The sequence below is a fragment of the Nyctibius grandis genome, chromosome 7, assembly GCF_013368605.1.
Source record: "Nyctibius grandis isolate bNycGra1 chromosome 7, bNycGra1.pri, whole genome shotgun sequence".
Classification (NCBI taxonomy): domain Eukaryota; kingdom Metazoa; phylum Chordata; class Aves; order Nyctibiiformes; family Nyctibiidae; genus Nyctibius; species Nyctibius grandis.
Window position 1 is genome coordinate 30,913,154 of NC_090664.1, and position 16,923 is coordinate 30,930,076.

Below are 16,923 nucleotides of genomic sequence, written 5' to 3' on the forward strand. Positions count from 1 at the left end.
CTTGGTTGTAAGCACAACCCCTTATCATTGCTCACATTTACCTTCACGATATGTGTGTGAGCCATTTATCTGTGTTCCAAGAATACTTGTAACTCAACACAGATTTTAAAATATTTTATGGTGAGTCTCAACTCTGCTTTTGTGGCAAAACATTTCCTAACTTGATATATGCTCCATAGGAGCTTTATGATGGCAAAAGTAAACCTACTGGAAAATCTACCTGGATAACTACATGACAAAAAACCTAGTTTCATATTTCTCTCTCTGGGCTACAGCAGTTTTTTAACTGCATGAAAGAGATGCTGGATATGTTTTCCGTATGAAATCTATAGTGAAACACAGGGATCTCAGGAGTACAAACTACCAACCCTTCCCCACTCTACCCAGAAAAATAAGTGACTCAGTAGCCATGCTGAAATGTGAGAGTTGGTCACAAATATGCATTTCTCTCTGTCTAGAACCCTAAGAATCTCAGAGCAGCTGCTAAAGGCTGCTGAAACCAAAGAAAACTATTTTATAGGCACGAGTGGGATATTCCTTACTGTACCACTTCATCTGCATACTTCAGGCAGTTGCCAGGTCCTCCCTCACCGGCCATGTACTTGAAAATGAGATATGGGATTGACACCCATCATGGAGCAAATGGGGAAGTACACAAACAACCTAACGCAGCAGCCCTAACAGGGCTTAAGGAGATATTAACTCTGAAACCTAACAAAGTCCGTAAACATCAATATGATTCTGATTTCATGGCAAAGAAACGAGGACAGAGGTAATAACTGTATGAAGAATCTCAGGTAACTGCTTTCCTTGGCAGAGCCAGCTTTCCTGGATGGTCTAGGGAAAGACCTTTTCTTACTTTTCTCCAGTTCCACCTGTCATACTAGTTGTCCTTTAAAACCATGACTAGGATCAACAGTCTGAAAGACCGCCAAATAGATGCCATAGTTTGTCCTGTAACTAGTTTAACAAAATAATGTACAGTAATAAGCTCCTCATGATTATAGTTTCAAACTTCCCAATCCTGTGCTGCAAACTTACTTTATATTTTATTACAACCAAATAATAAATCATTGATTTGCAGATTCTATTTATTCACAGTGCAAGCAGAATATGACCTGGAAGAGATTAATGGGGGGAAAAAAAAAAAAAAAGAAATAATGGAAGGTGGATGAGAAGCTGCTTCTTTCACAACTAAAGGTGCAAAGAGCATTCTCAATAACCAAGGTAAGCAACAAACGTGGTTGTTAGAGAATATTTATGACAGCGGCAACTGTGTAACATCACTGAAGCATGCACAATGGGAGCAACCTTTCTAGAAAATATATCTACAAAAGAGACATGCAGTTAGGTCTAACTATCAATCATCTGGACATGTGAATAAATCTACAGTCAGTGGTCCATGTTCTGTTAAAATCAGCTTCTACCATACAGAAAACTTGCTGCCTAGTAAGTAAGCCATAAGCACAGCAGTTAAAATACGTTATACATACTATCACAATAATAGTATCTCAACTACTAGACCAGCAAAGGTTTAAATATTTAGATCTTACAGAGAGTAAAGTGTATTTACAACGGCTGGTTATATTCTCTGCTTAAGTTATATAGGTTTAAGATCCATCACACTGAAACAATCAGATTTTTGTGTGTTTGTTTGAGTTTGTATTTCATTTTATAATTCACATTCTTTAAATCAGTGGTTACTGATCCACAAGAGTACATCTATATGGCCTATTTAAGCCTCCTCTCCCCTGGAAGTGTGTGTATAACTCCCATTAATGCTAATGGGCATAAAGCACATGCATTGAGGAGAAAATAGACCCCTCACTGTGAAAATAAATGTGTTCAGTTATTTTCAGATACGATGCCGAAATCAAACAACTAAAAGTACATACTCTAAGGAGATAACATTATATGGCCTGACTGAAAATGTCAGCATTATTTTTAACTCCCTGGTCATAGACTCTGCCACATTCTTCACATTTCTGCCATTTCTTGTATCAAACACTACGACTGGACAACATATCAAAAAGGGCCAAATCTTAAATTCTTACACAAGCAAAACAGCCCTGATCTCACACTCCTTGCCTTCACAAAGGATGCAAGGTTAGGCCTCATATCTTATGTTTTCACTTAGGCCATATAATGTTTTCTCTTTATACCAAATGGGTTAACAGTGAAGTAAACTTCACTGTTCTCTAGAATAGTTCCTTAAAACTGTGATGAATCTACCAAAGTAAAAATTACTATCACACATATTAATGATTTGATATCCTGATGTTTTCTGCTCTGATCAAAATTCATGGACTCAATTCTGTCTGTTCAAACAGGTAAGAAAAATTGCTTATATAGTACTGTGAAATTCAAAGACACTGTGCTTTATTATAATACAAATATCACAATTTTTTCTGATGGAACCAGCGTTTATGAATTTACAGCTGATCTAATGTGATATTTGGAACAGTCATGAGAAAAGAAAGGTTTTAAAAAGGGTGCAGTGTACGTGGAGCATTGATGTTTTTGGTGAGTGTATTTAGGGTCTTTGTAAAGTGGCCTGCTGACTTTCTAATGCGAGTAATCACACCCATCTTCCCAAATCAGAGAGACACACCTTCAAATAAGTGGATATCAGTCAGGCAGGGATGAGTTCTTCCAGTGATGAGGCCTTTTCAGAAGTTGATGCTGTAGGAGATGGGTGGAGTGCTATTGCTGAAAGGTCAACTGTCCCAGCTTGCTGTCAGGCTTTGCAATACTGCTGGGTCAAATATGAAAGCTAGGTGATGCCAGGTGCTGTACGGTCCAGCTCCCAGCCCCTTGGCCCCAGCCACGTGCTCACTCATCTACTCTCACACAGTCAGTTCATGGAGAAAAATACCCCAAGGAAAACAAAAGAAAAAAAAAAAATCAATACTTCTCTGCTGGTCTGTCTCCCTCCCCACAATGTGGGTGGTGACAAGCACTGCTACTAGCACAAAAACTGGGCAGCAAGGGATATGGCTAGGGCTGGCTGGCTGGCAGGGGGAGAAGGACTGCCCCTTTTATACTGTCAGACCAGCCTCATCATATCCCAGAACCCATACAAACAAGACAGTCAAAGAAGGACCCCAGCTGAGCCAAGGAACTGGCTGGTGTCTGCACACTGAAGTAAACAGAGAGCCTTAAAGGCTGCTGTATTTCTGCCAGACACTTCCAAAAGTGCATGCTGTGAATCTCCTATGTGTCATGCCTGAGGACAGCTAAGCACGGAATAACTCATCAGAGAGCTCTTTATGGACTGACACAGAGGGTTAATGACTGAAGAGACTGTTATTCACTGTACAAGCCCTCGGTTCCAGGCTCTTGAGCTGCAAAGTATTTCTGCATCTCACTTAAGGCTTTATAGTGAGAAGAGTTGTGCTGGAGAATATATGAGCACCCTTCTTTTTTAAACTAGAAAAAGCCACTAACAGCACAGCAGCCCTGGTAGTATCTGAAGCTGCTGCAGCCCAGACCACCTCTCCTAAATTTGGTACAGGAATTACTGCATAGACTTGATACTGCCAAAATGAACCAGGCAACAAAAATGAGCTCCTTCATTCATTACAGAAGAGGAGGAGGGGTGGCAATGGCCCCCTGTCAGCAGCCATGTGGATGGACATCCATCTGTTTGTGTAAGTGTGTATGGAGCTGAGCTGGAGACGCTGGGGCCCTGCACGGGCAGGGCATGCAACATCCGTGAAGCAGAACACTTTATGTAACACTGATCTGGACTCACACAAATACATACTGTTGAATGACTCTCTTTTCTTTCTCCTTTTCAAGTAATAGAAAGAAGAACTGTCTTTCTTTTTGATCTGAGTGTATCACTGTGACTCATTTTGCAAGTTGAAGTCTGATTACAGAAAGGCCGAAAACTTAAATATTACTTCTTCTGCATAGAACACTAAATCTGTTTTCTCCTGGGTGAGCTTGCAGGGACAAACAATCCTATGAATGGTGTATGATATGCAAAAAGAGACATTTCTACAGCTCGTCTAGACTCCCAGACAAGATCAGACTGCGCTGTCATCAAAGACATTTCCGTAGCCTGTCATATCACTTGGAAGACAGAAAAAACACCTTTTCAGAACAGTCATGCAAAAATGAAAAATAAATAAAAACAGCCTGACCTGCCAGTGTCATAGTGGAAATCTGAACGCAGTAACCTTAGACAATTTAGGAATTACACTAACAATACGACAAGAAGTTTCAGCAAACATTTGCGAGGAAAGGCAACTCCTGCACAAGTGAATGCAATCCAAAAATATGAGTCATGCACAAGCAATTTTGCTATGGGCCATAAAATCACTTTATGAGAGTTACAGATAATTCTGTATGTATTCTATAATGTTTCCCTACTGTGTAGAGATGGATATCTCAGTATTCTATCACAGATAATGATGGAAAACAAATTCTCCACATAAAAGCTGATTACTCAGAGATTCACCCTTAACTGTTCCAAGGGATTGTAACGCCGACAGAACACTTTATACCGCATTCATCAACAACAAGGTAGATTCCATCAGTGCCAAACACACTGCAGTTTAGATGGTTTTTATAAGATGTAGCAGGGTGAATTGAGAGCAGCCTTAGACACAGAATACGTATCCTGCTATTTCTCAGCACCTGCATACTCTTTTTCACACGTGCACCTACCATCCTCCACAATGGCACCTCTCATTTCCTCCTGTTAGCACTTTTGCACATATTCAGACATGTTCAGCATTATTCGGTACTAAAAGAACAGATGTGTTCTGTACATGTCATGCTGAGAAAAATCTACAGCATTAAGCCAGTCATGAAATAAGAGATACTGGAGTACAAAATGTGAACCCTTCAGGACCAACCTCCGAACAACACAGCTTTTTGCACCTCTATTTTCCTCTTCACGTTCCTTTGTAACTTCTTCCAACTGTACCCATAGAACCATTAAAAATAAAGTTTTAAAAACACTGAAAACTTTCAAAAAAGACTTCTCTCATGAGACTTTAACTAGTTAACTCTTTTGCAAAGTAGCTTTATGACTAACACACTGTTGGCAACCCAAAATCAACAGGGACTCCACTGAAAGAAATCTGGCTTATTCTTTGGAGGTGTCCTACTCATGTGTTATGATACACGATCTTTTATCAAACTTGGATGTGGCATTCTCCAGGAGCCAAGCTTTAAAAAAACCCAAACCAATAATAATACCTCTCCAACATCATAGATCCATATGCGGCCTTCTGAATCACCAACCGCTACCTCCTTCCCAGCCTGGGCCCAGCGGACACGGTTGAGGGCAGAAGCTCCTTCTATGGTGACACTGGCTGTGGGAACCTGTCAAAAGAACAGGAACAGGAAGGACAATAAAATCACACTGCCTGCGAACCTGGGGGTCAGGTCTGAATGTCCTGCTTAGCTGGGTGAGTCACAAGTCCCTTGGCATTGCTGGAAGTAACATACAGCCCTTGTCAAGGGGGAGAAAAAAAAAGGGTTGTTTCTTTGACCACGTGCTAAAAAGAGGAAAGAGTAAGAGATTGCTTGGAATGAGCAGGGAAGACTTTTCCACAGTAAAGGGCAGTAAATGAAACAGCTTTTTCCCCTTAACAAGAGAGACATGTGAAACCACATCTGCTTCCTTCTCAAAAGTCACTGACTTACAACCAAGAACCGACTGAGGGTAGGACTTGGCTTCAGTCCTGCCCTGGCTTCTGGCCTCTAACTCGGGCCAAATTAACCTGACAGTCAGCAGACACATCCTTGTATTCATGCTGACAGATCCTTTAAATCCATACTCACCTCTGTGGCTAGATGTAGAGGTCAAAACTTAGGTATTATGTCAGAAAAGTCCTCAGCTATTCACTTCAGAGCAAGGACATAGCTGAAGTGAGAACAGCTGAGCTGACATTTAGGAACTCCCACTATATCTTCCCACAATTCTCTTTTACATCCCCAGGAGACTACTTCTGCTTTAAATACACCTGGATGCTGTCTAATTTCCAACTGCCCTCCCCACCCCAAGTCCACCAACTTAACAGGTGATCCACAGGAATACGTAAAGATTCTGGTTAACGCGTGAGATGAATAAAGCAATGAACACGATCTTAGGAGAAATATTTGTAATCTACGCTGGAATGAGGGCATTGAAAGATGCTGCAGGAGGACGGAACTGTGTGGGTGTTTGTCCCAGATAGGTGGATCACTCAGTTGATTTAGGTCACCTCATAAGACAAATGACAGTAACCTGCAGGTCTGCTAATGCTCCACCCAGCTGCCTTTAATAGCAGAACCTGCCTGAGCAAGGAGCCTGTAGCTTGGCGTGACGGTCTTCCAAACAAGGCTTTTTAGCTTTAATGCTTTTTAGCTTTAATGCTTTTTAGGTCAGGGCAAACAGGATAGGATAGCTGCAAAAGCAGCTCCTCCACTAGATCCATCTGTGGAAACAGGTCTTGGTCACACAGTGAGATGGGGACAAGGGGGTGTCCTGGGATCTATAAATGGACATGGAATGGGAGAGCAGTCCAGGCAAGAAGAGGTAGTTGGACATGAACCAGAGCCCAGGCTACCTCTGGAGCAGTGACATGTACTCCTTCTGTCCCTGTTGTTGGCACAATGCAGCAGAAACAGGAAGAAAGCAGCTTGAAGATGGTATTAAAGCCCGGTCTGAACACTGACAAACTGGCAAGATTAAACAAAAACAATATTTTGCTGACTTCATCTAGGTTCTCTGGCTGTAGCTTTATATTGTAGTTGTGAGATAGGTCCAAAGATCCAGGAGAAAAATAATTTTAAAACACACATTGTATAGCTCCCATGCCAATCTCCTTCTCCTCAGCTCTAACGCCTTCATTGTGTCACACAAGGTGGGTGACGGTAGGAAGCTGAACCTTTGAAGACTTCCTGAGACTCTCGTTATGGCCACAGCGCATGTGCAGCCATGCCAGCAGCAGGACAGGGACTGGGAAGCAGGGCTGCTTGCCTTTCCCCTCTCCCCCTGGAGACTCCCCGCTCCTCCTCCTCCTCACCAACCCTGACACAAGGCTGCAAAACCAAAGTGGCACCTCGAGCACAAGGAGCCTGCCAAGCTAAAGCCTCACCTCCACAAAGGGCTTCATGGATAGCGTCCTGAGCCCCACATGTGAAACACAAGAGGATTTTGTTTGCAGAATGATGTAGAAATAATGCTGGAGAGCAATCAGAAAGCAGATACCCTCCTCCGCCCCCCTTTAGGAAGTCATTCAAATGCAAATAAGCTAGTGGACTCATCTCCCCATTGTGCAAGGCCTAGGTCCTGTCCAAGGCAGCATTACCCAAAAAACCTGGCACGCTCCAACTCCTCCTCCCGAGTCTGTTACTGCTTAGTGGGCGAGAGTCAATGGCCCAAATCTGACATGGGGTCACTGATCCATGATAAAGTCACAGTAGAAAACAAGCAAGTTTTACTCCTGTGATCACTGATTTCTTAAAAAAAAAAGAAAAAGCTATTTTAATTCCAGCCAAAATTAATTTCATAACATTTGGAAACAGGTTTCTTCAAACAACAACTAAATGCTACATTTTAGAAGACTAATGCACTAACCAGCTATGTTTCTCGGAAAACTGTAGATCAAAGATATTTGTTTCATATATGAATATACACAGCGTATATTTAAGGCACTGAATTTTCACAAAATCTTTCAGAAGGCTGAAATACATAACTCTAGAGCTGGGGTTTTTTCTTAATACAGCATTCTTTCAGTGTTCCACATAAAAATAAGCAGCATGCATGCCGTAGACACAAGACACAACCCGTGCTTTTTTTCAAAATCCGACAGTTTTGTAAAATCCTGTTACTATTTCACAAAGCTATCAAACAAAATAAAGAGCAATAATGAAACAGTCTTTAAAAATCTACATAAAAAGCCTTTTCTGCAGTGATACAGAGAGAAATATAGTCAAACCATAGTATCTTAAAATAGATTTATCTGCTCTCAATAGCGATAGTCATGAGTAATTTAACCTATTTTAGATTTCAAAGATAAGAGTTTATTTTATAATGGTAGCATTATGTTTTTAAAATCACATTTTAAATACTTTATAAATTCTCTGAAGTTGGTGCTTGTCAGATTTTTAACAATTTTGAAATGAGATTTTAACAAGTAACAGATTAAGATGCAGCCAGAAAAACCTGCATGATAAGAATATACCTTTTCTTTTTCTACTTTTATTGTTACGTAGTGTCAAAACCTGCTGGCAAATACATCTGTTTCTAGAAATAGACACCATCTTCACACTTTCAAAGCTAAGGTACGGCATGCACAAAAAAACCCAACAAACATTTGAATGGGATATAACACAGCAGAAATAAGCAATTCTGTAAGTCAGTTTAATATCAGTTCATAGATAAATAAGACTCATCAATAACCTAGAGATCTTCTCCAATCTTGATCAAAAGAAGAAATGGTACGGACACACAGGTAAGAAATCAGCATCTGGTGTCCTGAAACTATCTTTCTGCAAACCTCACTATACTGATCCATAAAAATAATATTCCGTTTGCAAAAGAATGAAGGAGTGGGTAAGGATTTTTTGCTTTTTAAGGTTTTTTTATATTCATTTACCAAATATGAAACATGATGACTTTCATTGCTATTACAAAAACAATTTCTGGTATCCACAATTCAACATGAAGCGCACAAATGCTCTTGTTACTTTACACTGAGATTTTGAGAATAATTAGATTGATTAAATCGGTGGTACAGTCAAATGATTTTAGTTATTTTGATCAGAAAGCATCTAGCTCTCAGAAGAAATATTTTTAATAAATAGAGTAACACTAGTGGAAACTGTGTTACAGTTCAAAAATTTGAAGGTAGCATATTGTAACTAAAACCAGGTATTTTCTTAATTGGTTTACAAAATAATACCTAAATAATAATGTGGCTTATTTCCCAAACTAAATAAAACCAGGTCTCATTAATAACAATCATATCTAGTTATTACACAGAGATTTTTATTAGTTGCTAGCAGTTAAAAACATTAATATACCTGTCATTTTCTACTGTCTTTACAAATACTTTCACATCACATATCTGACATCTGAAAGTAATAATGATCTAAAAAAATCGGTGTTTCAAGATTTCTTATTACAAAGGCAAAAGTGTTGACAAGAACTTTTTCTTAGCAAATAGCAGTGCAGACTTAAGCGGTGTAATCAAGTACAGAAATCTTGAAAATTATGAACTAATTATGACCTACCAGATACAGGGTAAAAGCAAACAACGATCACTTCACTTTCAGGTACGATGTTTGACAGAACTGCTTACAGTTCTCACTTAGTAGTACTTTTGCTGGTTCTCCCACATAACAAAACCTCACATGTATTCAGAATCTGCTAGTTTATCATTTATAGAGATTTTTTTAATTTGTTTCAGCAGTGCTCAGTAAGGAAACCAAATGGTATTTCTGCCTCCAGAGACCCAAATTTGATTCTCATAAAAATACAAAGCTTGGATACCATGGAAGTAATTCCAGTCTGATCCTTACATGAGAGCTTATTTTGACCTCTCAGAACAGAAATAATTTGTGAAATCAGGGGTGGCCTTGCATGCAGAAGAAAAGCAGGATTGAGCTTGAAATTAATTTTTTTTCCCTGATGTTCGTATGTATTTATATGTAAACACACTGAAAATGTATCAGCAGTTTTCTATGTACAGCCTTATTATTGATGGGAATGGGATCAAGCGGTCCATACTAATTTTTTGGAAAGAAATTATGGTATCTTAAGTTAAATGGCAAAACATCAGTTGCTTTCAAGTACAGCAGGATTTCAGCCCTGGTATTTGGGGGGAAAGGGTTATTTTTTTTTCTTCTTAAAATGCTGGGTTTTATGCTCTATGTTTAGGCCTGCATTAATGAGAACACCTGAAGGATATGTCCCTCCCTTCCCAAAATAAATTCTGAGGAGTCTCCTCTTGTATATCCTCCAGCTGTATGTGCTCTAATTAAAAAGGCTGCACTGCTTCCTGCTCAGAGCACTTCAAAAGGCCTCACTGCTCCCCTCGACAATGCAGCACCCGGTGCTGGTTCCTCTTACCTGTCCATGCTTATTTATGGCAAGCACCACTCACTGGAAGCCATAAACTGCGCCCGTATTTTACTCTGTCTGAAATGTATAGCATGTTTACGTGAAAGGTGTATTAATGACCAACCTAATCTTAAAAAAAAAAAAAAAAAAATGTAAAAAATAGGGTGTACGGGGGGAAATACTGCGGCTTGCTCTTTGTTTTTTCTCTTTTTTTTTGAAATAAACCGTCAGTTAATACGTGACTTTTTTTTTTTTTACAGTCTGTTTGTTCTTAGTTTTACATGGCATTAAGTAAAAATCGGCAAGACTTCAGTTGTGGAAAAATATTTCTACTCTCATGCTGAATACTGATTGCTGGCCATCTAAGACTGACCTCAAGCGACATGTTTTCTCAAAACCATTTTTAGGGGAAGCTCAAATCCAGAAAAAAACAGTATAAATGCAAGTCTGGAGCATTTTTTAAAATCTGAAATAACAGGAGGAAAAAGGGGTGTTCGGAACATTTAGAAAATGACTTTTTAAAAACACAGTATTTACCATTCTCAACCTTTGCAAAAAGCTCTCTGATTAACCCTTTCTCATCAGTGAGATTCAAAGGTGCGACGTTTCCTCCCCAACGGTCCCCGCTAGTTAATAGCGATGGAAAGAAAATTTGTTATTTTTCATTTGCATTTGTGCCTTTAAGTTTTCACAGCAGATTTTAAAGAGAAGAAAAGGTGAGGGTATAAAATCACAAATAATGTGAGAGATGCCTTGTGCTTAAAACACTCAAGGGGAGCTGCCAGCGGCTCAGAAAGGCTGGAGGCGAGGGCAGACGCAGGGGCACACTGGAAGCACCGGTACGGGGCCTGCAAGTTGAAATCTCCTCCAGAGGATTTCGAGCAGAGGATAAACACGAAGGAAAATGAAGTCTCCCATCCAAACACGAGGCACCTCCCGACGGCGGGCGGCTGGCGAAGGGCTGCCCGGCGCCTCGGCCCAGGCGGGAGCGCAGGCAGGCCCGCGGTGGCTGCGGCCGGGCTGCTGAGGTGTGACCGCCTGAGCGAGGGGAGGCAGCGAAAACGCGGCGGCTGAAGCGCCCGGCTGAAGCGCGGTGCCAGAAACGGGGGGAAATAAAAACCTACGAAACGGGCGCGGTTTAAAACTGCACCTTAAAGTAACAGAGGGGGGAAGGTGACTCCTTCCCGAGTCGGCACCGCGGCTGTGTATTTGTGTTGGCTTTCTGCCGGAGGTGCCGGAGTCGGCCCTCCCCACCCCTGACAGGTACCCGAGAGCAGCGGCCCCGCCGCGGGGGAGGGAGGGAGGCGGGAGGGAAGGCGGGCGGGTGAAGGGGGCGGTCAGGCGCCCCCGGCAGCGGGACCTGCCCTCCCCGCCGCGCCCCAGGGCGCGGGTGGCGGCCGACGCCGGGCTCCCGCGCCCTGAGGCAGCCCGGCGCCCCCGCAGACCCCCGGCGGAGGGGTCGGGGGGGGGGCGAGGGGGTGCTCGGCCGCGCCGCCGGCCCTCACAGGGTTAAGGTCTCGCCCGGCGCCTCGCCGCCAGCCCGCCCTCGCCTTCCCACCGCCCGCCGCCGTCGGGCCGCCGCGCTGCCTCACCTCGGTGTCGTTATTCAGGTTCCACAGATCCAGGCGCCCCATCCCGTCCACGCAGGCGAAGAGCGCGGGATGCACTGGCGACCACATGACATCGTAGACATAGTCGGCATTGTCTTCAAAGGAGTAGAGCGGCTTGTTGTGCTGTAAAGCAGAGAGAAGCATGAAGACTTCGTGGCGCTAGTGCTGCCTGGGGCTGTCTGGCGAGTCTAATTAAAAACTTTGCACATTTACAAAGTGTCATAAAACTTCCCCAGATGAAAGGTCCTCGCGAAGGGTGGGACTGCGCTTTAATGGGGCAACAACTGTCCGGTGGGATAAATGAGATGCCCGGCGTGAGGGGTGTGGGATGCGCGCGTGACGGGGGGGGGGAGGGGGGGAGCGCCCGCGGCCTCTCCCGCTCCCGGCCGGCACCCCCCGCTCCCGGCCGGCACCCCGGCGGCGGGGGGGTGCCGAGGCAGGCAGGCACCGCCGCGTCCGCCCGAGCCAACCGCGCTTGCAGTCGCCCCCGATAAGGATCGTGAGATCAGCGGGGAGCCGCGCGGCGCCCTCCGCGGCCCTCCGCGCACCGCGGGCGGCGCCTGCCACCTAGCGGCGGGCGGGGCGAGCGCCCGCACAGCCCCCGGCGCCGCGTGCCGCCTCAGGGCCCGGCCTCCCGCCGCCGCCGGCCCTCGCCCTGCGGCGGCCCCGCGGCGCTGCCGGGGCGCCGTGCCGACTGCCGTGCCCGGCCCGGCCGGGAGCCGAGGCTGTCATCTCCAGCAGGCGGGAAGTCGGAGAGAAGTTAGGAAGTACACCAGGAATAACGTGTAATTGTCCGTCATGAATTATTCATCGCATCTGGCTTGTCTAATTTTTGCATAATGGCTTCGCTAATCCCCGATCAATTAATGGAAAATGAAATTTGAATGATAATAAAAGCTCCAGAGATGAAAGAAATTAAGTATTCTCATGGTTTGTGACAGAAATCTAAACAACGGGGCTTCTCTGAGGTTCTCCCTCCCTCCCCCGCCAGCTGCCTGCGGTGGCTCCGCCGCCTCCCCGGCGAGCGGGGCACGGCGGGCACGGGGAGGGGCGCAGCCCCCGCCCGGCGTCTTACGGAGGCTTCTGCGAGGAATTAAGTACCACATCGGTGCAAATGTCCAAGTTATGTCTATAGGATATCACCTCGGTCGGGTCCCTCTAAAATGCACTCTCGTTTGTTTCACAAAGGAAACAATACCGGGTGCGTTATTTTGCCGAAAAGTGGAGCGACTGATGGCGATTATTATATCGCTTTTCTTTTCTGTACTATTAATTCCGAACAATAAAGCAGTCGGTTTAATCTCTGCTTACAGCTGGGTCCTTGCCAGTTTTGGTTTCGGCCCTCCCGCACTACGCGGTGCTTCGCGGGATGTCGGGGCTCAGCACGCGGGCGGGGGGCTGCGTGCACGCGAATCTCTGTGCGTTTGTGTTTGTGAGTATTCACAGGACGTGTTGTTATTCCACTACAGTATTGTAAATAATTCAGAAATGTTTCTGTTCGTCACAGGTACCACAAAAAAACTATAAAATGCATCCAGATTTTTTTACATGTCTTTGTCCTTTGAAAAAAATACTGAAGACACAAAGGGATCAGGTTCTATAGGCCAGTTTTTCCTATACTTGCATTAATGAAAGACACCTTGAATGATTACAAGATCAGGTCCCAGATTTTCATAACTAGCCTGATGTTTTTTGTGCATTTCCTAAGAATAGCAAACATTTGTGTGACAATAAAACGAAATTAGAGCTTGAGCTTATTACCTCAAATTTATACAACATTTTTATTTCTTTTCCAAAGCTGGAGTTTTGCAAAAGAAAAGGAAAAAAAATACAAGAATATTTTCTTACCTGAACAAGGTCTTGTTCTCCAAACACATATGTATCTGCTTAGTGCATTATCAGTACCAGCGGAGTAACTTACACATGCTAATGGAATTACTTACATGCCTGTGCTAAAGCATTTGCAGGGTTGAGGGCCAAATGAAGACTAAGCTTTTGAAGAGGCAGAGGTATTTCATAGGAAATTTCAAAGTGAATCCTTACAGCTGTGAGCTGGGAAATAGTATTTAGAGTTGCCCATAAGGATCCATGGTGTCTATCTATCTGCTGTATTGTGTATTTTCACTGAAAACATCTAATTTAGGTTCACATACATCAACCGTCTAAATGCTGGAAAAATGGGCATTGAACACAATAGTGTACTGAAGGGAAAGGAAATCTGGTCAACTGCTAGTTGCCTGGTATTTTTCTCATTCATGGGAAATGCACTGCACATATAGCACTTTAACATTTAATGTCATGGGAGAAGTAAGAAAATTTCACAGAAGAAAGAGGACTATTAAGATATCAATCAATCAATCCAGGGCAGATTTCAGTCAGCATTTCCTTTTTGTCAACATATCAAAACTGGTTTTGATCTTGAGTGTGACATTTTTATGCTCTTTTTAGTTCTGCTGGTTTATTTTCCAATTCATGCCTAAAGACCAAAGCATTAGAAGGAAAGTTCAGGAGATGTGGTTCTAATCATATCTTGCTGTTCACATGCTGTACAGTCTCTGGCAAATAGCTTTAGCTGATGTGCCTCAGTTTCCTTGTTAGCAAAATAAAAACACTTTCAGAGTGCTGCTATTTGAGGTGAAAAGCACAGCAGATACGTAGTGTGTATTGAGCTTGCCATAACAGTGGAAATATTCAGTCAGAGAGGAAGTCAGAGGGAAAATCTGGACAACAGGAATAATACGGCTTTTGAGAAAGATCTCAAACATGCAAGGAATGACACATGAATGAATGGAAATGAATAGGGAGTGGAGCACTGTAAGGAAATAAGAAATTGCAGCCACATGAGCAGCCCAAGCAAAAGGCAAGATCAGCTGCGGTGTGGTTGGGAAAACAGGGAGAAATCGTATGGCACCACCAGGCAGTGGTAGTGGAGCTGAGCTACAGCCTTCATAGTGGCCCTAGTATCTCTGCCTTCCCAGCCTGAATAGCCTCCAGTGGGAAAAGAAGTATTTCCCATACTACGTCTTGTGGTCTTACACCATTTAACTGGAGAACATAACTGCACCAGGTCAGGCTGGAGTTCCCTCTTGCTTAGCATCCTGTCTTCAACAGTAAGAGCGAGTGACCTTTCAAAAGCTGACATTTCATCCTGGTCTGATTTTGCCCACTGAGAGCAGTTATGTTGATTTTACTGTAAAGATTCGATTTGTAAGGTTAAGTGTATATATAAATGGTTGCAGGACTTCCTTACTGTAAGCCTGTTAACTAAGGGCCCAGGCCTGCAGATTCTTTTAATGTAAGGATTTATGAGTAAGGACCGATACCGACCACTTTTAGAAAATGTTGAAATGTGGAACCATGGAAAGGTCACTTTAAAGCAGTTTTAAATTACCAAAACTTCAGACTTACACAATCTATAACTAACATATGGATATTATTATAAAACAACTGAAATCTAAACTTGATGAGCTTTCATTCTTAAATATCAACCCACTCTGTTATTCAATAGAGCACAAGAAATAGTTTAAAGCAGTATCTTCAGACAAACTTGGGCCAAATCTACTTATTACTGTAAAAGAGAGTTTGGAGTGAAAATGCGGCCCTACTGAATAGGTGAAGTTATGCCATTGATTTCAACAGGGAAGGATTTGAGCATTTAGTGGAAAAAGCGAAAAAAGCCAATTCCAAGACACGTGGTTTTGTCTCATTTATTTAAGCATGTCGTCAAAATCTGTTGTTGATCCTCAGTGTTTGTATACGGGCATTTTTTAAAAGAACAATGTGGAGTGAACATTTTAAATACATGGGAGCTGTCTAGGAATTAGCACTTGTCTATGAAATAAGAAGTCACCTAAATAAAAACTACATATTTATATAATAGAGGTCTTTTTTTCCACATATGAATTTGACCAGTCTATTCCATTTCTTATTTGCATAGAAGAATTTTCTTTAATCCAGGAGGCGCCACACATAAAGCAGCTAATTATCCATATAAAGGAATGTATACATATCCACAGGTTTTAACTAGCATCTGACTTCTGAAAAGCCATGGAAAAAGCTATTGCCTTTGCCCGTTTCATGAAAGGAGCGTTTTACACGTTGGCACAATTTCTGTGGGTGTCAGCTCCACCTAAAGGTACTTCCCTAGACTGTACCTTCAGCAATACAGATGTATGGTGACACCACATACTCTCTTGTCTCCCCTTCTTCCTTTCTACTCCATTGTCTTCCTTTCTAAAGACAGTAAGCCAAGCCCGTATTTCTGGCTCACACTGTATTAACAACAGCCCTTAAGTGTTGTGCGGTATTGTAAGTTGATTCAGGCTAATTTTATTTTTTCTAGGTGTGCAGCAAATATGACAGATTCATTAGGCCTTGGCATAGAAACTTTCCGAACAAGCTGATGTGTTTGTTTAGGCTCAAGCTCCGGCTCTCAGGCACTTGGAAAGAGCAAAGCCAGAGCAGTCCTGAGCAGAGTGGCTGCTCTTGTGTCTGCCCCTTGAACAAACCAGGGAATAGGGGAGTGGAACTAGATGATCTATAAGGCCCCTTCCAACCCAAACCATTTTATGATTCTATGAATTTGGCCCCTATGGGCCCAAATATTGCATAAATAGCTTTTATTCATTAAAAACCAAAAAGAACACACAAAATGGTGTCAAAGGTTGACATCTCTTCTGGCATAGATAACACACAGGGAAGTGAAACTCTGCTGTCTTTATTTAAAGGAAGCGTTACGGTGTCACACTGACCAGAGGGATGCAAAAGAAACTGGGATGGGGCACAGCTTGTGGGACTTCCACTCAGGTTAGGATCTGAGCTCTTTCACTGTTTTATAGACCCTAGCTGCTAGGCCCAGTCTTCTCCACCTTGAGAGAGACATCTTACTGCTTTGCTGAATCCAGGCTCATTTTTTCTTTTCTGACCCTGCCAGTTAGCCAGGCCAATCCAAAAGATGCAGACAGTATAAGCGAAAACTAAAAGCTGCTGGGAATTTTGAGGCAAATGCTCCTCACATCAGCTTTACCCTGGTTTTGACCTTTCCTCCTTCAACAGCCTCCTTCCTGGGTCACCAAATGTTAGCTGTTTGGGGTTACTTGTGCATACCTCTTGTGGTGGGGAGTAAGTCCTCTGCTGTGTATAAGGCTCTACTTCTCTTGTAAGCCTTCATATTCTCCATTTGTATGGAGTCAAAGAGGCCCTGGTTTTTATTCAGACTGAGTGATCTCCATGGGAATTTTGCCAATT

General features: G+C 43.0%; 1 protein-coding gene across 5 annotated transcripts in view; it reads right to left on the reverse strand.

Annotated features, from left to right (window-relative positions):
* The window catches only part of DYNC1I1 (dynein cytoplasmic 1 intermediate chain 1), a 181,743-nt gene that overhangs the window by 15,775 nt on the left and 149,045 nt on the right, over positions 1 to 16,923 (reverse strand). For 4 of the 5 annotated variants that reach the window (XM_068404650.1, XM_068404648.1, XM_068404649.1 and 1 more), the window contains 2 exons: positions 11,659 to 11,799; positions 5,212 to 5,337 (listed from right to left, as the gene is read on the reverse strand). In XM_068404650.1, the coding sequence (XP_068260751.1) occupies positions 5,212 to 5,337; positions 11,659 to 11,799 (267 nt within the window). Of the gene's footprint in view, positions 1 to 1,439; positions 1,443 to 5,211; positions 5,338 to 11,658; positions 11,800 to 16,923 lie in introns of all 5 variants that reach the window. The other variant, XM_068404651.1, reaches the window with a different exon arrangement.